The sequence below is a fragment of the Anolis sagrei genome, chromosome 5 (assembly GCF_037176765.1).
Source record: "Anolis sagrei isolate rAnoSag1 chromosome 5, rAnoSag1.mat, whole genome shotgun sequence".
Classification (NCBI taxonomy): Eukaryota; Metazoa; Chordata; class Lepidosauria; order Squamata; family Dactyloidae; genus Anolis; species Anolis sagrei.
Genome location: NC_090025.1, coordinates 130899660 through 130922151, shown reverse-complemented (window position 1 = coordinate 130922151; position 22492 = coordinate 130899660). Strand labels below are relative to the sequence as shown.

The 22492-nt window shown below is 38.8% G+C and overlaps 1 protein-coding gene across 4 annotated transcripts in view; it reads left to right on the top strand.

The window, feature by feature from the left end:
• The window catches only part of ST7 (suppression of tumorigenicity 7), a 128839-nt gene that overhangs the window by 91451 nt on the left and 14896 nt on the right, over nt 1-22492 (top strand). For 3 of the 4 annotated variants that reach the window (XM_060777693.2, XM_060777690.2, XM_060777691.2), the window contains exons 8-11: nt 8720-8817; nt 15709-15823; nt 20157-20229; nt 21708-21810. In XM_060777693.2, coding sequence (XP_060633676.1) covers nt 8720-8817; nt 15709-15823; nt 20157-20229; nt 21708-21810 — 389 coding nt within the window. Of the gene's footprint in view, nt 1-8719; nt 8818-15708; nt 15824-20156; nt 20230-21000; nt 21140-21707; nt 21811-22492 lie in introns of all 4 variants that reach the window. The other variant, XM_060777692.2, reaches the window with a different exon arrangement.

The window sequence follows — 22492 nt, the reverse complement described above, 5'->3', positions numbered from 1 at the left end:
ACCCGGGGAGTCTCGAGAGAGAAGACTGTCCGAGCCACGGGGCCATATCTGAGTACAGGCAAAAAGATAGCAGGTAATAAACAGCCCGCAGCGCAAGGTCAGAAGTAGCCTAATTTTTAAGACAACTAAAACAGATCTGCACTATTCATAAACAAGCCATCGCAACAAGATATAATGACCACCCCCAAAACCAAGACAGAGAAAGAGATAAAAGACCCCAAGAACGTGGGAAGAAGAGGATCAGGTCAGGATGAAGTTAACATGAAGGACATCTGGAAGGAGCTCCAAAAAATAACAGAGAAAATCGTAGAAAACCAGGAAGAAAACAAGAAAGAACTAAAGACAATTAGAGAAAACCAGATAAAACAACAGGCGCAACTCGAATTAATCAGAAAAGAATTTAAGGAGGACATATCTACAATTAAAAATGACATCTCCAAGGCCTTTGTCGAAATAAATGACAACAAGACAGAAAACAAGAAACTAGGGAATGAACAAAGAAAAATCCAAAAAAACCTGTCCGACATGGCAGCTAAGAACGAGAAAATGGCAAGAGAACTAGAGAGGACCCAACAGGGGGAACTAGAATATGTCCTTCGGTTAAGGAATCTTCAGGAGGACCCACAAGAGAACCTGAGAGCCAGAATAACCAAAATGCTAGCGACGTTATTGGGTCTTCCAGAGGAGAGGATGGAGGCAGAAATAGACCGCACCTACAGGATCCAATCGACCTACGCCAAACAAAACAGGCTAACCAGAGATGTATTGGTTCGCTTCACACGAAAACATATCAGAGACCAGGTGCTGAGAGAATCCAATCAAAACCCAATAACCCACGAAGGAGGAAAAATCATCGTTCTCAAAGAAATCCCCAAACAAATTCTGGACAGACGTAAGAAGTACACCTTCTTGACGCAAGAACTAAAAAGACAACACTGCAAATTTAGATGGGATAAAACGGAAGGACTCATGACCACTATTAACGACCGAAGGCACTGGATCAACGACGTAGAGAAAGCCAATGAACTACTACTATTTCTAAAAGACCAGACAAATGACACAAACGCAGAGGACCTATCCACAAAAGGCAGTACGAGGAAAAGACGCCGCCCAGACTCTCCCTCCAAGGAAGAGGTAACTGTGGAAACAATACCGAGAACGACTGGGAAATCGGATATCGGTAAAAAGGAGGAAGGGCCAATGGGGGATATAATTAATCATGATCATGACTGAACGCCAAATAAAATGCTATTCCTTAAATGTTAATGGCCTTAACTCTGTCTGTAAAAGGAAAAGAATTTTTCAAAAAATTAATAAAGGTAACTACCAAATCATAGCATTGCAGGAGACCCATATTTGTAACAGACACGTTGCCCACCTGACACAGAGGAAAATTGGCAGAGAGTTCTATTCAGCCGCAGACACAAAAAAAAGAGGAGTGGTTATATACGTGAAAGAGGACATACCAGCCGAATTATGCTTTAGGGACCAGGAGGGCAGATTTGTCGCAGTAAAGGTTAAATTGGATAATACGACGGTATTGGTCTGCAACATATATGCGCCAAATGGCCCCAAAACAAAATTTCTTGACTCCTTGAAGGAGAATCTATTAGAATCAGAATATGATAGCTTAATAGTAATGGGCGATTTTAACGGCATCCTGGACCAAAACATAGATAAAAGCCCAAGTAGCAAGAGAAAGAAAGATAGTTCCCTGCTCCCCAAAAAATTCATCTCGTTCAAAGAGGAGTTCGATCTCCGTGACACCTGGAGACACTGTCATCCAGATAAAAAAGAATACACGTACTTTTCACCTCGCCACAGACTATGGACTAGAATAGACATGATCTGGGCTTCCAACTCGATCATTTCTAAGATAGAAGGTATACAAACAAATGCGAGAGAACTATCAGATCACTGTTCCCTAGAAATGTGTATAAATAAAAAGGCAGAAGTCAGAAGGTGGAGACTGAACGACAACCTACTTAAAACGGAACGAGACATAAAGAAAAACAAAGAACTGGTAAGGGATTTTTTCAAACAAAACATCACACCGGATATCTCTCCGCTAGTAGTGTGGGACACACTTAAGGCGGTAATGAGGGGACTCTTAATACAGCAAAATGCGATTAAAAACAAAAATAAAAACTCCGAGATAAAACAACTAGAAAAAAGAATCTCGGAACAAGAACAAGAACTAAAAAGAAATCCAGAAAACACAAAAACAGAAAGAAACCTGAAATGGCTGAAAAAAAGGAAACATCATCTAGAGATTGAATCTCTGGAAAAAAAATACAAATATATTAAACAACTCGAATTCGAACATGCCAATAAGCCCGGGAAATGGATGGCAAGGAAGGTCAGGAAAAAAAAAGAAGCGCAACGGATAACGAAAATAAAGAAAGGGGATCACTACCTAACAAAGGAAATAGATATAATCGAAGACTTTCAAGAATACTACACCAACCTCTATAATAAAGATGACACCCAGGAAACAGAAATCACAAGCTACCTAGCAAAATTAAAGCTGGGGAAAATTACAGAGGCACAGAGAGAAGCCTTAAATAAAGAAATATCAACCCAGGAAATTATAGAGGCTATCGCCAGCTTGTCTGCCAATAAAGCTCCAGGCCCCGACGGCTTCTCGGCCTGCTTCTATAAGACGCTAAAAGAGGAACTAGTCCCCTTTCTACAAATAGTACTTAACTCAGCTCTAAGTACGGGTCAGATCCCAGAGTCCTGGAAAGAGGCAGAGATCGTATTAATCGGGAAAGGTAATACAGAGAAGTCAGACAAACGGAACTACAGACCGATTTCTTTATTGAACTCGGATTACAAAATATTCGCATCAATCCTCGCAAAGAGACTAAAAGGATTCCTGGCGGACTGGATAGGAGAGGAACAGGCCGGGTTTCTTCCTGGTAGAAGCACGAAGGACAATTTAAGAACAATAATTAACACTATAGAATATTACGATTACAACATCCAACAGAAGCTAGCCCTACTCTCCCTAGATGCCGAAAAAGCTTTCGACAATCTAAGCTGGAAATTCATGAAGCTCCTGCTAGAAGAAATTGATATAGGATATGCATTTAGAAATGCTATCGACGCCATATATTCAAAACAAGAGGCGAAACTTCTAATAAACGGTCAACTGTCGAAAGCCATAAAGATCACTAAGGGCACCAGACAAGGCTGTCCTCTGTCCCCGCTCCTCTTTATTATGGCTCTAGAGACCCTTCTAAAAGCAGTTAAAGAAGATAAGAACATCAAAGGCATGAAGATCGCCAAACAAGAATATAAGATCAGGGCGTACGCCGATGACGTCATTTGCATCATAGATGACCCCATCAAAAACATACGGAGCTGGCTGGAGAAACTAGAAGAATATGGTACGGTATCGGGCTTCAAAATCAACAAGAACAAAACCACACTACTAACAAAAAACATACCAGCCGATATGCAAGAAGAACTGAAAGAACAATCTGGCCTGACAATCAACAATAAGATAAAGTACCTGGGGATCTGGATCACGGCCAAAAACGCCCAGTTACTTAAAAACAACTTCGAAGCAACATGGAAAAAGGTGAAAGCAGATCTGGTAAAGTGGAAATCTCTAAACCTCTCCTTGCTAGGGAGAATAGGACTAATTAAAATGAACATCCTGCCTAGAATTCTATATCTGATGCAGAACTTGCCAATAATAAGAAACAACAAAGTCTTTGACCAATGGAACAAAGACCTAGCCAAGTTCATCTGGAATGGGAAGAAGCCCAGGGTCAAACATCGTATTATGATCGACAAAAAAGAAAGAGGAGGATTTGGCCTCCCCAGTCTGAAAACATACTTCGAGGCCTGTGCACTGGTCTGGATAAAAGACTGGATCACTCTGAAAAAAGAAAACACCTTAACATTGGAAGGATTCAACCTTAGGGCGGGATGGCACGCGTACCTTTGGTACGATAGAGCCAAAATAGAGGCCAATTTCGGAAATCACTTCGTAAGATCCACCCTCTTAAAAGTTTGGTCCAAATACAAGAAATACTTCTATGAAAAAACTCCTCTTTGGCTTTCGCCGCTTGAGGCAAAGCAAAGACGCCTGTTAGGCTGGCAGCATTGGCCAACCTACAGAGATTTAATCACCAAGAACACAAAAGACAACACATGGAATCTAAAACCCCAGGAAGAACTGGTTCAATCTTTTAAAAATCTGACATGGCTGCAGTACTATCAACTCTGCGAAACATACAAACATGATGAGAAGATAGGCTTCGAAGAAAAAACCACAGCCTGGGAAAATATTCTGAAATCAGGGAAAAAAGCTATTACGAAACTGTACAATCAACTACTAATCTGGGAAACAGAAACTGAGGAGATTAAAAACTGTATGACTCTCTGGGCTAGAAACATCGGACGGCCAATTAAACTACATGAATGGCAACTAATTTGGCAAAAGAAGCTAAAATACACCTATTCCTCTTCGCTAAAAGAAAACTGGCTGAAAACCTTCCATCGATGGTATTTAACACCGTATAAACTGAGCCAAATGTACCCGAATTATCAAAACACGTGCTGGAAATGTAAGACCCACCCTGGCACTTATTTCCACATGTGGTGGACCTGTCCAAAGGTCCAGAAATTTTGGATAGAACTCCAAGCAGAATCACATAAAATCCTCAAGAAGCGTTTTCCCAGAAAACCAGAATATTTCTTACTAGGGCTGACGGACGAAGAATTCCATCTAAACAATAATGAAGACATCCTATGGACATACTTCTCCACCGCGGCAAGAATAGTCCTGGCAAGACACTGGAAAGACGAGCATACTCCAAACATCGACGAATGGATAGACAAAATCTCGGAAGTGAGAGATATGGATAAACTAACGTTCCTTTTGAGATCTAGCTCCGGAGGTCCAGTCAAAATGACAGACTGGTCGTCCTTTGATGAATATGAAAAACAGAGATATAAATGAAGAGAGGAAGCAAAAAGAAGAGACACAGATGAAAGGATCTTCAGATAGTTAGGTGCAAAACAATGTAGGCAATTCAAACCGAATCTCGGGAGAGTAACCGAGAACACTCTGTATGGATTCCAAACGGAAGTCGTTTTTAACCCCCCCTAACCCCCCCATCCTTACCCAACAAAGGGCGGTAGGTGGGCAGAAGTTCCCTAAAAGACAAATCCATAAACTCATATAATGTCTCCTGAACTATACTCAGAAGGGCACCTCGGCAGCAACCAAGGCCAAGGTAAAGAGATCGGTATCTCAGCCCGGATTAAAATGTCAACCCCTTTGGGGGTTTATCGATATGTTGCACAGACAGTATTTATATGCAACTACAAGAAAGCCAATAAAAGCAATAACACCCAGGGTACTTCCACCCCCCCCCCAACCCGACCCACCCGATCTATCCGTACTCCCCTCAGAACCTATTGCCCTTTTTGCCCCCCCTCTCCCCCCCTCCATCATATCCCCCGACCACCCCACCTCCCTCCCCCCTATCCTCCCCCCTCCCCCTCCCCTTCCCAAGTGTTTTATACATTGTATCCCGTATCTCGTACATTGTATTTTCTTATCTATAAAACTAATAAAGATTATTTATAAAAAAAAAAAAAACAACAAATGGTAGCTAATGAGTCCATTATTATATATGGATAATCAGTTTAGAGATAAATGGTTGCTTAATAATACATCTTAAAGGAACTTCCTCTGCTTTATTTACTTTCTGTTTAACAGTTAGGTCTTTTAACTTAATGGGTAATTGTATCTGGAAAGTACAGGGTGAGGCAGCATAACTTCCTTTTTTCAAAATTAATAAAACCCATTGTATGAATCAGAATTTATTATTATTTTTTATAATGTAGGCACATATCTAAAGTTTTGTTTTACATAGTTTTGAAGATCAAATTAGGTAGATGACGTCCCCCATTCGCCATTCTCCATACACTGAGTAAACCGATTTCTGGCGTTTGTCATGACTCTTGCCAGCATAGCAGGTGTTATGTTGGCAATTTCTTCCTGGATGTTGGTCTTCAAATCTTGTAGGGTCCTTGGACGGACATAAACACGGGATTTCAAAAAACCCCATAGAAAAAAATTACAAGGGGCCAAATCTGGAGAGCGGGCTGGCCACTCCAAATCCGCTCAAAAAGTAGGCTTCAACGGCAAAAGCATGCTCCTCACTGTTCCAACGTATAATGGCGACTGAACTGTGTCAGGACAAAATTTTATACTCTCACCTCTCGAACAAGACCACTAGCGCTCTGCTACGTCTTCAACCGACTGAATTGCGCGCATTTTAAAAAAGGAAGTTATGCTGCCTCACCCTGTATAATTGTGGATTTGGGATAATTTGTATACTGTATATTCTTGGTATATTTGGTTTTTATCCTTAAAATATGAGAACTGTATGTGCATAGAATACATAACCTTGCAGGAGGCATATTGTCTTGATACAGTGATTGTATATACAATTATCTTTGTGAGCATCCCATAATTGACATTCAAAATCTGAAATACTCCAGAACACAAAATAATTCATGTGGATGGCTTTGCTTTTTGATGGTTCAATGCACACAGATTTCATTTCATGCACAAAAGTATTTAAAATATTGTACAACTAAGATACATGTGAAACAGAAATGAATTTTATGTTTACCGACAGATTTGGGTCCCATGTCCAAGATATCTCATTATGTACGTATATGCAAATACAATATTCAAAAATTCCAAAAATTCCAAATCCCAAACACTTCTGATTCCAAGCATGGTTTAAAAGAGGAAACATTATAATTATGGTAGGGATGAGAGACAGGACTTTCTCAGTAGTGGCCCCTCGACTGTGGAACTCCCCCCCCCCCCAACGTGAAAACGTGGCTTTGGGATCAAACCTTTGGAGTATAGTTGCAATGCAGTAATAGATATGGAACATATGCAATAACTATTGGAATGGCTCTGTACTACAGTTATGGATGGCATGATTTTTAATACTGAATGTAATGTTTTTAAATGTTTAATATGTACAATTTTAATTTTAAAAGTCATTGGAATTGTATGTTGCTTTAAGGCATTGAATAATTACCTGTATGTAAGCCGCCTTGAGTCCTCTTCAGGGTTGAGAAAGGCAGAGTATAAATAGGGTAAAAATAAATAAATAAAGATCATGAAAGATTATTGTGCATGATTCTAAAAAATACTTTTAAAATAGGAAAACATGTGTTCTTTGTCATGCTTCATCCCAGTCATATCTGAAATGTGTTTCTATCTATGCAAATTGTGAATAACTCATTACAGATGAACAGTTATCTGCAATGAGAGGAAAGTTCTGTGTATGAGTGCAAGCATTAATAAAGCAAACAGGAATGTGTGGACCTACAGTTTCCTGGACTGCAATTTCCATCATCAGTCTTAGTCAACATCACCACCAAGGATAGGAGTTCCAGGAATGATGAGCTTCATATTTTCAAGACCTTACATAGATGTACACAGAAAATCAATTATTCATAATATATATCCAACCATAACAAAAACAAGCATTTTGTAGATCCATTTTAGCTCTTTTGTGCATAAACATTCCATGCCAAAATGAGAACAAGCCTTTCACAGACTGAGATTTGTGTAGTCAGCTTTCACTGATTCAAGTAGAATCTGACCTACAATCATGCAACAAAGTACTCACTCATTACGCCTGTACCATCCTTTTCCCCTGAAGGCTGTGGATGGGGAAATGCCGTATTTTGATGTATTACTGGAATCTTGATTTCATAGACATGCAGTATAACCCTTTCCATATGTATGTGGCTATAAATCTCACTGAAACCAGTAGGACTTATTTCTTAGTGAATATCTTTAGAGTTGTATTGTACCTCTCCACCCCTTATTGGCATATATTATATTCTTGCTCATTTTGGCAACAAAAAAAGCTTGTATGTATGGAGATAAGTATATCTTCTGTTCAGTACATCCTTGAAAGGTGCTACCTCTGACAATTTTGTCCTGGAAAGTTGGGGCTGTTGTGTCTTTCTTGGGACTGGTGTGAGTTAGAATCTCAATAACATTCCAAGGCATGTCGATTTCTCATCTACAGGCACAAGAAAGGTTATCAGCTGTGTAGCACTACTGGTGTACAGGCATCTACACAATCAATTTAATAATCCCTAAGTTTATGTTCATAAGGAAGTCCTTTGGCTACCAAAGTATTAGTAAATTGTCTCTTTATCAGACCTGAATGCAAAAGAATGGTATCTGAGTTTATTCTCTTATTATGTGTATACTATTTATGATACGCCAGGCCTACAGAGATGCGGATCTATTTTATCCATTATATCCAATCACCTCAGAGAACATTTCATTTTGCACTAAGCAGCCAGGACATGTGTTTTTGGCATGAATTGAATAATTTGGCATCAGTGCTTGGAAGCCGTAGTGGCATTACGTAGACATTACGCTAAAACCTCTGCTCTCCATCTATTTCTTCACTAACACTATTAGTGACAGGCAGGCTCCAGCAGCAGAAGTCAGTGTATGTTTTTTCCCTTTACGCTTGTCAGTCAGCAGTAAGAATTCTCCTAAAGGGTTGTACATGACACACTGGAGATGTTAAATGGACCTTTTGTTCTGTCTGTTTCTGAAAACACTCACCCTCTTAAAACCTTTTTTCCCCTCTTTCTTTCTCTCTCTCCTTTTCTCTCTCTCTCTCCTTCTCTCTCTCCCCAGGACGGGATACTAATGTATTAGTCTACATTAAAAGGAGGCTGGCTATGTGTGCAAGAAAGCTGGGGAGGACCAGGGAAGCTGTGAAAATGATGAGAGATGTGAGTTTGGATTTGTGTTGAACATTTGTCTATTCCCATGACCAGTCAAACTGTAAATGCAGTGCTTGTTTTGTCTGTAGATCAAGCGTAACCTAGATATACAAAACAATGGTAATACAGTAGTTGTAGTTTCTTTTCACATATCTTTTACAGACAGTATAACCCCACCCAACGCCACATTTCAGAAGACCTTCTTGAGTTCATGGGCTTTTTCTCTGTTTCTTCCTTGCTTCTCTTCCGCTTTTTTATGACAGGCAGAAACTAAATTTGAGCTTTCCTTTAACTGAACATGGGACATCTCTTAGCCTGAATGCCAAACCCAGCTTTCTAAAGGGTCCAAAAACTAGATTGGTGAATAAAATATTGTCATAATTAATATAATAACAGTAATAATATAAATATTTATTTGTTTCCCGCTTTTCTCCCCCAAAGAGATCCAAAGTGGTTTACAACATATTAAAAGCAATACAAGTCCAAAATAATCAGCATATATAACACATAAAACCATCTATAAAATAAAATATAAATAAACATTTTAAACCAAATACAGGTATATGGTACCAGAAAAGTTGTTCAGGATGTATTGGGCAGTTTCAAATATATGTTGGAAATGAGAACAGCAAGATCCATGTTCAGTACATGTGTTGGGCTTGCGAAAAGGCTAAAAAGTTCTGGGTGCAACTACATACTTTGATGCAGATAATTTTTTAAAAGCGAGTATATAATTAAGACTAGATCTGGTTTTTCAGGGAGTTATGCTTCAACAGCTAAAAAAGAACCATGGAAGAGTATTGCAGTATATGATTACAGCAGGTTTTCTGCCCAAAAATGGAAATGTGTAAAGAAGAGTGGTGGTCGAAGTGAGTGAACTAGCAGAAATGGATAAATTACTGATTTTAATTGGAGAAAAATAATTAGTAACGTTTTTTAAAAGGATTGAAAACCTCAAGTACACTTTTTGAGAACAAATTAAAATGAACAGATTGCAGGTTTTGAAAATAGTGTGACCTGATTAACAGAAGAAGGGTAAGAGATGGGATATAGCTATACTATCTATCTATCCCCAGAAATAAAGACAGGAGTCACTTTTATATTCTTACTTCTTTGTGTTCTTTACATTTCTTGCATTTGCTATACTTTTTCATTAAAAGCAAACCACCAATGGGCAACCTGGAAGCCCCTGAATAGACTCAGAAGTGGAGTGGGCAGATCAAAAGACAACCTGGCAAAATGGCACTACCTAAAAGAATCCCATACCTTGTGTGACTGTGTAGCAGAACAGACAACTTCACATCTGTATGCTTGTCCACTATGCCCTGCCTCATGTACAGAGGAAGAACTGTTGGAGACTACAGACAATGCCATTGCTGTTGCCTGTTTTTGGTCAAAAGATATTTAGCCACCTGCGCTCTTTCTATTTTTATCAGTTTATATTAATTTATGCAGTGCTTTTGATAAGAAATAAAATAAACTTTTTCATTTTTATATTTTTCTTCTTCTTTTTATTTATGTGTATTTTAAAATGTTTAATGTGTAGAAAATCTTGTGTTACTTTTTTTGACCTAAGTAAAGACTTTCACTTTGAAGGGAAAGAGTTATAGGTAATGTTATGGGCAGATAGAGTTCTAGATGTTCTCCTCACAAACATTATATCTATTTTTGCAGTTTCCAAAGTGTTTGGAAACAGTTTCCAAAATTTTGGAAACAGAGCAAAGACTAAGAATTTGTTTAAAAGACTGAAGAAAGTTGTTTATCCCTAAAATAAAAACATGTAGTTTTAAAGCATGAGTGATGTCGCCTCTAGGGAAATAAGGCACAGAGCAAATAGTTGGCTTGTGAGAAATAACCACTAATTGTAAATTATTCAGTAGATTTTTATTCAACTTTGTCACCTATATGCAGCCTGTATACCTTACTTGAGAAATATATGTACAATTTGCAGAAATTATTCAATTTCAACTTTGAAGTTGACTCATGCATCAAGGAGACATACCATAAAGTTCTCCCAGATTGGACTATGCCACATCTCCCTGTTCGCTGTTGTCCTTCCATTTTACCCCAGGACATAGACATATAATGGCCAAGGAAAGGATAATATATCTATATTCTGAGAACTGTATTAACAACAATGACTCACAGCACTGTTGTGCATTCAGCTTTCAAAACATAGGCAGATGATTCTTGGACTCTTCATTGTAAAGAGGCTGTAGGAAAATAATAATGTTAAGACAGTTGTTCATAGTGATTAGATTATGTGTTTTTATCTATGTTGTAACCCACCTCAAGACATGAGGAGAGGTGGGTAAAAAACAAAATTATTATTATTATTATTATTATTATTATTATTGCAAGAAGGGTAGGTGTTTCCCCTCTCCACCATTAAAAACAATATGTGAGAAGCCATGTGAAGCTGTAATTTAGATTTAATACCAGTGTATGCCATGAATGGAATGGGAGCCTTAATTTTCTAATTTTCAGAGTTAGGCCAGTGTTTTAAGATGCATTATCTGTGTAGATACAACACTTTTGAAAATATTTGTCTTCCCTTAAGAGACTTTATCCCTTTGAAATTACCATCGTCTTTTGCTGAAATGTTGCTGTAACCTTGATGCATGACATATTTTGTAATGGTTCCAGTGTTGGAAAAAAACCCCAGATATTATGTTCTTTGTGTTTGCCTTCCTGTGTGTGTGTTTGCTTGTTTGTTAACCTTCTGAAATGGTAATGAAGGGTACACTTACATTGAAACTGCATTATATGGTCAGTGTGTAGGTTCATATAATGCTTTGAACCACATTATATATATATATATAGCATATAAAGCTACGATTGGCATCCAAGGTCTTTACTGAGGTCTTCAGTGAACCACAGTGGTGCAATGGGTTAAAACCTTGTGCCAGCTGAATTACTGACCTGAAGGTCAGCGGTTCAAATCCATGAGATGGGGTGGGCTCCCATCTGTCAGCTCCAGCATCCCATGTGGACACATGAGAGTAGCCTCCCACAGAATGGTAACACATCCAGGTGTCCTCTGGGCAACATCTTTGCAGATAGCCAATTCTCTCACACCAGAAGCGATTTGCAGTTTCTCAAGTTGCTTCTGACATAAATAAAAATCTGGAGGGATTGTTGATTAGCCTGGAATCACATTCCTCATCCCAGTGTTTTAAACACATACATATCTTTTCCTTTCTATCTTTCTAGATGCCATATTTATAGGCGGGATGTACTAACCTGTGGACTCAGAGATATCCTTCAGGAAAAATCACATAATTTTAATCTAGACTATATTCTATCTTAATTGATCCAATTTATCATGTTATTGTTCAGTAAGGACTATTTCAAAGAATTTTTTTACAGTTTTTGCACTTTTGGCCACTCACATAATGAATGAATTTGGAGCAGACAGGATATTAACTTGCATCTTATCTCATGGCTGTATTTTGTGTGACACAGCAATAGTTTAATGTTTAGATATACTTCAGGAAGTGAGCAGCATAGAAAACATAATAATGACAGTGGGGGCAAGCCCTACTGGTATCAAGGTCGATATTAAGACCTAAGGCGTCCCAATGGAAAACACGAATCCCAGAGCACTGGTAGCAACCGGATTCTGCTCAACACATACATTCTCTCACACATCCTAAGCCTGAAAAATAGATAAAATAGCTTTTATCTTCTGTAAATGGAAAGGCAAATTGCACAATAACATGTGCATTTCCTTTTGATGTAATTGAGGACTATAGTGAACAGAACATTTCATTCTTGCAGTAACCCTCCTTTTACATTACTTGTCAACTTGCTAGCTCACCCTACTACATGGTGATTTACTATAAAATTATTCCACTTTAGGAAAGAGAAAGCAGTTGGCCTCAATTTGAGAGTGAGAGGCTCATTAGAGTCCACATTTTATCTGTCTGTGTGTTCTTACTGGATTACATTTACTCTGAGATAGAAAACTGATGCCTGGTTTCACAATTGCAGTCCAAATTGATCTAAGCATCAGTGTAAGGCAAAGGATTTTTTTGTTTAAAAAAAGAACTCTTTACTGCTGGATTTATCGTTGATTTGCAAGCCCTGCTGTCTAGACAATGCATTTGTCCTTGCTGTCATCTCATGCCCATGCCTTTCTGTCTGGCAGAGATTATTATTTGTGTGTGTGTGGGGGGGGGGGGGGGGGGAGGGAGCAGATTCAAGGAAGATATTATTAGCCAGAAAGAAAAAAAATGAACACGAAAAATGGGTGGGGATGTAATGTATTTCTAATTTGTCATCAGTCTACTGTGTTATTTGCTGGCTTAGAAAATACCAGCTTTCTAGAAATGCATTTTGTGCATGATGACACAAAGACAGCTACATTGATTCTGTTGTTCAGAACTCACACTTTGTTTAGAATTAAACTGAATTTCTCTGTTTGCAATTCATAGAACATTGCCTTCAGTTTAAAAGTTAAAAGGGTCTTATTCCCCCTTCTCTTTGAGATTTTACAGATGTGATGAATTAAGTGGATACTTGCAAATTGTCAACACTTTCCTCACTTTCTTCACTGTGGAAGGAAAGGCAATAGTTGTTTATTGTTATTGCTCAAGCATTTCTTTTTGTGTTCAGTGCCTGCAGTATGGATTCCAGTTGCCCGGTGTTTCAGGGGTAAACTGAATTGAAATGCTGCCATTCTTTCAGACCAGGTTATGGAATTATAATTCTTCTTTAACAGAGAGAAAAGGGAGTAGTCAAAGTCAATCAATGACCCAAATAAAAAAGAGATATGTTTTCCAGTCCAGTTTGAGGGAGAGGTTCCTTTCCAATAATGGACTTGACCTTATCCTTACAGTTACCTTATGTTCTTCTTAGATTTAGTATAACACTAGCCGTCCCCTGCCATGCATTGCTGTGGCCCAGTCAGGTGATCTCAGAAATAAAATAATGAGAAAGTGTTGGTTTCTAATATATGCAATGTCTTGGTACTTGTGGATAAATAGTACTTCTTGTTGTTTCTTTGTCAGTGTTGATGTAGAGAATGTCTGGTTTGTCTACTCTGGAACATGCAACATATTATTGTTCTTCTTTAGGGGTCCCTTTCAAATCTATGATACTGTATCTCTCTTTGTGTGAATCATATATATCTATGGCTGGATGACTCTTTGTCAGGAGGGCTTTGTTTTCATTTTCTTGCCCTGGTGAAGGGAGTTGGACTGGATGGCCTTAAGTATTTTCTGTTGGTCATGGGGGTTCTGTGTGGGAAGTTTAGCCCAATTCTATCGCTGGTGGGATTCAGAATGCTCCTTGATTGTAGGTGAACTATAAATCCCTGTAACTACAACTCCCAAATGTCAATGTCTATTTTCCCCAAACTCCATCTGTGTTCATATTTGGGCATATGGAATATTCATGCCAAGTTTGGTCCAGATCCATTAATGTGCTCTCTGGATGTTGGTGAACTACAACTCCCAAACTCAAGGTCAATGCCCACTAAACCCTTCTAGTGTTTCTGTTGGTCATGGGAGTCCTGTATGACACGTTCGGTTCAATTCCATCATTGGTGGAGTTCAGAATGCTCTTGGATTGTAGGTGAACTATAAATCCCAGCAACTACAACTCCCAAATGACAAAATCAATTTTTTGGAGTAATAGTCACTCCCTGGGTTAGTAAATGTCTTGTGGCTAAATTTGGCGGCAATTCGTCCAGTTGTTTTTGAGTTATGTTAATCCCACAAACGAACAATACATTTTTATTCATATTTTCTGTCACTGTAGCACAATTTGAGGCAGGACTTGGTACTTTATTTATTTCGTTGTCTAGACTTGGACCTAAAACTTTAGCAGCAATTATGGTAAAGGAGATGTCTTTCAGCGTATAAAAATTGCCATGTGTTCAATGACGGTGCCTTTAAGTTACTATGGATATAGTGTACATTCCCCAAAACTTGCCTCAATCTAGTTTGGCTGTGACACTAGAGCAGTGGATCCCAACCTTTTTTTGACCAGGAACCACTTGACCAGGGACCACTTTGACCATGGACCATTCTCCAACATCAGTACCAGTAGGGTTATGAATCAGTTTTTGGTCAACTTTAGATTCAGTTTGGTTATTTTAGGTGCTGATTCAGAAAATTGCATTCGATAGATCACATCTAGTTTCTGATACAGAACATATGCCATCTAGTAGCCGTCATCTTGTCACCCACAGAAAGTAATATTTAATTAGTGTAGGCATTATAAGAGGGTTTCGTGAGACCAGACACTCTTGTTCCAACGGTGTAGTAAGTGAGGCCGCGGACCATATTTTACTTCTTGCAGACCACTGGTGGTCCACAGACCACAGGTTGGAAACCACTGCACTAGAGGGACAGTGTGACAGATGTTCATTCCTTTACCCTCTTTGTTGTAGCCCTTGGAGTTAACTCTATTGCCCACCAACTCTTTGGATCAGGTTTTTAGGTTCTTTGAAGGTTTCAGTAGAAATAGGAGAAATGGCTCTGCTTCTTGGTGCTTTCTCTTGGCTTCTCAGTAATCTTATCATCAATATAGTCCAAAACACCTTGTATTGTCCTCTTTTCCAACACCAGTTTTAAGTGGAAATAACTTAAAGTTGGTTTTATATGGTGGTCCATATCCATGTGAATTCAGTTTAAAAGCAATTTTTAGTTGCTGCACAGAGCATATACAAAAAAAATGCAAGAGTGTATTGATAATATATTCTTGAAGTATCCTGTATTTTTTAAAGTTGTGGGTTGTTTCATAAAATGAGCACAAATTAAATAACTTTTTACCTTTTTTATTATAGTGGGGCAGTTAGTGGGTGAATATTTAGCTGACCTAAATATTTAGTGCTGCAGGTTCCCAGCTAAATCTAAACCATCTTCTCTCCTCACCCCCACTTTCTTTTTGCAGTTAATGAAAGAATTTCCTCTTCTTAGCATGTTCAACATCCATGAAAATTTGCTAGAAGCTCTGCTGGAGTTACAAGCGTATGCAGATGTCCAGGCAGTTTTAGCAAAATATGATGGTGAGTATAAATATCTCTGACTTTGTGTATGTGGAGAGAAGAGAAAACAGCCTGCTACAATGAAATCACTCTCTTTTTCTTCCGCCTTCATTTATAGTTATAATGGCAGATGCTGTTAAGAAGTTCTAGGTTTCACCATACACTCTCATATAATTCCACATTCTCCGTAATGTCAAAAACTTGTTTTTGAGGTAGTGCAGGAGAGTTAAGTTGATATATACATAGAAACATAAAATTAGATAGATAACATTCTCCCTCTTCCTTCCATTTTTCTTGGTCTCATAATGCTTTGATTGATTCTGGTAAGAATGAACGTGAAGATGCAAATAGTCCCCAATCTATGAGTCATCTTGGCTTCGTCATATACCTTGTAGGTTCGCAAACACTTTCCCCCTTGGCATACCAATATTTTAGGATTAAATGAGAAGTACATAAATTAGAAATATTTTTGTTTTTTCTTCCACTGATCAAATATCCAAACAGTGTCATGAGCCCCCCGTGAGGTCATTTCTCAAGGAGAAATGAAGTTCTGCTGGCAGGAAAGAGGGACATTTTCCTCGTATGTGCTAACTATGAAAAACTGGGCATGAATAGGGAGCATAACTTTTTTCCTCCCAGTGTTACCTTCACTGGCAGGTTTGTTTTGTCTTTAGTTTTTGTTATAAAACTGCTCAGAGGAATATTGTAAGTGTTGGATGGAAGATATTTACTGTACTGAAAGAAAGGCATATTTTAGAGGCCTCCTCTAGTTCTGGCATTCGATTAGGAGTTGCTTGTACAGCGGTGGCCTGCATGATGCAGTTGTTGAGATTTTTCTGTGTGTTTCCTGTTTAAATAGCTTAGAGTAGTGTCACACTGCAATATAAATTCAGAAGGAACCCCAAGGTTGAGAAATGTTTCAGGAGGCAGTGCTGGGTCATTAGACTAGCTGATTTAGTACATCTCTTGTGTGTCAGGTTTCTCTCTGCATCCATATTTGTGAGATGACCTTTGGATCTCTGCCAAGCATCCGATGTGAAATACTTCTCTGGCAAGAACACTGTCCATACATTTCTGTGTAATCTCTGGTAGTTACATTGCAGAGTGTTCCTTCCCTGTGACCTATTACACAGGAAATCTTAGTCTCCTGCAAAAATTTGCCCCCAGGGCGTTCTTTTTGAGAGAGCAACCAACATCTGGGCTTCTGTCATCATGAACATTTATTTGCCATTTTTCTATAAATTGTTACTTTTGCTATAGAAGCACTAAGCAAAGTTTCCACAGGGAAAATGTGCCTCTGGGTAGAAATGCACTTGAGCATACATTCAAAGACAAGGTTAAAGGAGAAAAACATGACTGGCAGTGGATGAACCCCAAAAAAATTATAATTGTCTTTGGCAACACTTTGTTCCTGCCACTGAGCCCCCACACATTCCGTTTACCAAGCTATGCAGTTGTTAGGTGTGCAATCCAAAACAGAAAATCTACTAGTACATCGTATGCTTTAAGATGTGGTTTATTACATTTTCCTTGGTCAAACAAAATATGTGAGGTGAACAAAACATAATGTTTAAGTTAGCCCAGATTTGTACATTTCAGTAAAGTTCATGTATTTTCTGGTGACCAAAGTCGTGTATTTGGGAAGGAATGAGTCTTAAAACCCCAAACCAGATAGATCTCTATGTACTGAAAAGCCAGTAACAAAGGACTTGTTCCAGTGAAGTGCAAAAGTACCATAGCATCGCCATCCAGCAATCATGATGCTACAGTGATAATCAGTATTTGGCAAATGGAACAAGTCCGTTCTGTAACATAGCCTTTTGGCTATAATCCCATTATGATTTTCCACTGTAGACAAGATGCTTAAATTTTAGCATCTACCTATGATATATCCAGATAACTTAAACTTGGAAGACAGAGCTTTCCAAACATGCATCATTTCATGACACTGTAATTCAGTTCTGCTAGCAAACCAGAGGTTAAACCAATCCCTCATAAGACATATGGACACATACATAAATTCTAATAACAATATGTATGGGGGCACCAGATGTCTCAGGAAAATCTTTTATTGATATTTTAAAATATATAATTTATAAGATTGTAGCATACATTTTCAAGATAGTTGTCATTTCTCATTACATTTGTTTGACACCTACACACTTCGGCCAACACACAAACGTGTTGCACCACACAGTTTGGAAAGTAGGTTAAAGATGTGTCTTTGTTATTATTGTAATTAAAACTTGCTTAGGGGAAATCACTGTCCGCAGAGTTCACAGTACAGGCAGTCACTGAGTTACAAACATCTCACAGAGTTAACAGCTCACAGAGTTACAAACAGGGATGAGTCAACAAGAAGTGAGAGAAATCTAGCCCTCGGAAGGACAATTCACTCCTGAAAGAGGTATAATGGGGGAAAAGTATCTCAACTGAAGCTTTATAACCAATCTTTGTTTCCGCAATAGACCAAATTTTTCAACATTTAATTGTCACACGGACAGAAAGGGAGGCGAAATCTTCTGAAGAGGGGCACAGACATCAATGCAAATACCACAGGAGTATACACTTCCCTATGCTATCCAAAGCTTATGTGTTTATATGTGTGTGTGACTGGAGTTGCACTTAAAAATGTACCTGTTCCAACTTACATACAAATTCAACTTAAGAAGAAAACTACAGAACCTATTGTGTTTGTAACTTAGGGACTTCCTGTATATGAAAACATTCCTGATCTTCAGGCCTTACTGTAACATCAAATTGTTTTCCATTAAAGCAGCTTTTACTAATGGTACTCAGTGAGAATTAAGTCTGACTGTTAGCCTCTGACCTCAGCTGTGAAATGAAAATGGAGAACTTAAGATCTTAGCTTCTCAAAGGATCTCTTTTCCCAAAGGACTACAGTGTTCGTGTAACAGTGTTTTCTGGGAAAATATTAGCAAGATAACTTGCTTTTATATGAAAATGGATTGTGCACTGGTTTTATGAGAAGTTATTGTTCTAAAATGTGAAGGGAACAAAAGCTCATCTTTGACATTTGAGCTTGGTTTAGATACAAAATATATGTGAGACACAAAGCAGGAATTGTTAAGGGCTTAGGTAGGCTTTACAGTGCCACCATATTTATTTCTTTGTTTGCTTCAGTCACATCTTACATGGATGCTGAGGATATGCCTTACTGTAATCTAAAAGAGAACCATGTATGAAGAAAGCTAAAATCTTTCTTACCTTCCATTTACATGTTCTCTCATTTAAGACACCTTTTTTCCCAGGCAGCTCATTTTTAGAATCTAAACCAGAGCTTTCCAAACAATTTATGTTGGTGACACACTTTTTGGAACCTGCATCATTTCATGACACAGTAATCCAGCTTTACTAAACAAACCCTTATAAGAGATACAGAGACATACATAAGTTGTGATAATGAGATGTATGGGGTCACAACATATTTCATGAAAACCTTTCATTTATATTTTTAAAGTATATGATTTGTAAGATAATAATATATTTATCTAATATTTATTTATTGTGTTTATATACTGCTTTTCTCATCCCTTTGGGGCTCACAACATAATCCTTGGCAAAATTCAATGCCTTACATGTATAAAACATCAGATATCAAATAAACCACATATAGCAATAGATTAAAACCATTAAAACTATAAACAACTATCACAAACACAAATATAAAACATTTATGTCTTAACATTGATCCTGGGGTTATTTTTATCTTTAACTACTTCATACATTTCCATGATTTGCCATTTCTCATTACATTTGTGTGATACTTGACCCGATCTTAAGATCAGGTAGCAACACCATGTTAAACATGCATGTGGTGAAGCCACAAGATTGTTGAAGGTTTTGGGGCTGTATGGCCATGTTCTAGAAGCATTATCTCCTCTAGAACATGACCATACAGCCCAAAAAACCTACAACAACCCACTGATTCCAGCCATGAAAGCCTTTGGCAATACATTGAAGCCGCAAGCCTAGTTCATCTCAGGAAAACCTAAAAGGAGCACCGAGTCCCTGTCTACTCTTTGCCATCATGCCTTGTTAGAGAGATGGCAGGGGCAGTCAGGGTTAACTGGCTCCCATGCCAGCATTACTGCTTTCTCCTCTCTGTGGAACCACTCATGACCTATCCATGGAACATATCAAAATCCACAATTTTACTCCTAAATCTTGCCCTTGACTTATACATGAGGTCGACATACATGAATATATATGGTAATTAAAAAAATTGATATCCTAATACAGTAATGGAAAGAATCTAAGCATCATAATGAGCTGCGGGATTTGATTTTGTCAAGTTTAAGGACATGTACTGACTTTTTCCCCCCTCTCACAGATATAAGTCTACCAAAATCAGCAACAATATGCTACACAGCTGCTCTTCTCAAAGCAAGAGCCGTCTCTGACAAGTAAGTCCAGAAGAACTTCTGTGCAGTCTGTGAACTTAGCTAGTGTTTGACATCTTTCATAGTTGGAGGATTTCTCACCCTAGCAAGAAGAAATGTATGCTGCCATAATTTTTCAATTTATTCTTTAGAAATATACAATTCTGTGTTTTAGATGTCTTATAATTAATATCACTTAAGTTTCATACTTGTGTACTGCACAAATAAAAGCAGCAATCAGTGTGTACATAGTATTGCATTGGTTCAGAAATTAACCAACACCACTAGGAAATGGGGGTTTGTTGGCTGCCTTCCTCTTGTATCCAAAAAATACTATAAATGTAATTCCGGCATCTTCTCCCAACCAGCAGGTCAATAATGGTGTGTTTGGCGTGTGGGAGTTGTTCTTTCATTGTGGCAGAGATTCCAACTGTAAAAGTTCCTGGCAGGCAAAGAATGCATTACTGTTGTGGTCTGTCAGGAGCAGCATCCTTAGCCTTCCTCCTGTTTTGCTGCTGCCAAATTTGAGAAAAGATGCAGGGAGTCTGCAGGTCGGGTGAATCCATAGTACCATATATAAGATGAGCTGAGGTGGAAGCACTAAAATCCTACGGTGAAGGAGTCACAGTACGTACATGTGACCTGGGAGATGAGAGTGTGGCCCAAGCAGTATGGGAAAGCCTGCTTTCCCTCATGCTTTTTTATTTTTTTATTTTTGGCAGTTTTGCTGTGAATAGTGTCTATGCACTTCAAGACCTGAGTAATTTTTTTTCTTTCATTCTTTTTGTCCTGTAGATCGCCAGTACCAACTGCAACATCTTTCCTCCCTACACAGCGACTCCAGCTTGGGAGGGCAGGGCTAGGTTTGTCACAGCTTTCCCTGTGGTGTCCGCCTGCCAAGTACAGCTATGGAGTTAGCCGTGGGTTGTGTGAGGTGAGAAAGAGATTGCATGGTCTGGGTATCCACCCCTCCCCACTCACTGGGGCAGATCCTATTTGCCCACAGTTGCGGGTATACCACCTTTACCAGGAACGGGTGCAGCCGGAAGTAGATCACCCACTACTGCATCTGCATCTGAGCTTTCATCTCAGCCTGTCCAAATGGTTTTGGGTTGAGACTTCCTCTAAAACCTTTCCTTAAAATTCTTTTTTAAAATATCCCCACTCTTGAATAATTACTGGCATCATTTTTCCTTCCCCCAAGAGTTTTTTTATGGTTTTTTTTTTAAAAGCACATAAAGCAAATTTTAGAATTAGAAGAGAAAGGAAGAGAATGAGAAAAATGTGACTCGTTGAATACCATCCTTGATTGTGCTTCTAACTTCTGCTGGGTTTTTGCATCAATCTAATTTGGTTACTTAGAATGTCCTTTTGCACTGGAAGATTGGGAGAGAGCGAAGGAAACTTTGACACTGGTTTCACAAACCCTGGCTACTTATATCTTCATTCTTCCGGCGCTGATGTTGACCTCCGTGCCTCTATTTTCCTTTTCTTCTACATAGATTTTCTCCAGAGGCAGCTTCAAGACGAGGGTTGAGCACAGCAGAGATGAATGCAGTGGAAGCTATTCACAGAGCAGTAGAATTCAATCCACATGTGCCAAAAGTAAGTATGTCTTCTACTCTCTGAAGCAAGAACCAAGATGAATAGCAAGGAGTGAGCAGTTTTCTGCTTGGGTGCAAAAAATCAGGGTCAGAGCTCCCCATAAACCCAAAAAGGGCACATCTCCTTCATGTACTCCTTCACAGATTGCCAACAACTTCAACATTTTTATTTCTTTTCACGGGATGCCACCAATGGACTATTCCTTGGATTTTTTTCGTGTCAGGAGCAACTTGAAAAATTGCAAGTTGCTTCTGGTGTGAGAGAATTGGTCGTCTGCAAGGACATTCAGATGTTCTACCATCCTGTGGGAGGCTTCTTTCATGTTGCTGTATGGGAAGCTAGAGCTGACAGACCAGAGCTCACCCCACTCCCCGGATTCAAACCACCAACCTTTTGGTCACCAGTCCTGCCAGCACAAGGGTTTAACTCATTGCGCCACCAGGGAGCAAAGATTCCTTGGTCATCAGAGATATCACTGTATGAAAAGCAGAGAGCCTCTACTGCAAAGAAAAGATACATAAAAACCCAGTTTATCAAAAAACACAAAACCAAGATATTGTGTTTTTGAAAGGAAGAAAAAAGAGCTCACAGGGACTCTTTGAAGCCTAAATGGAAGGAAAAACTGCCCAGTGTATACTCAAGTATAAATCAACCTCATGTATAAGGTGGGACCAAATTTGGG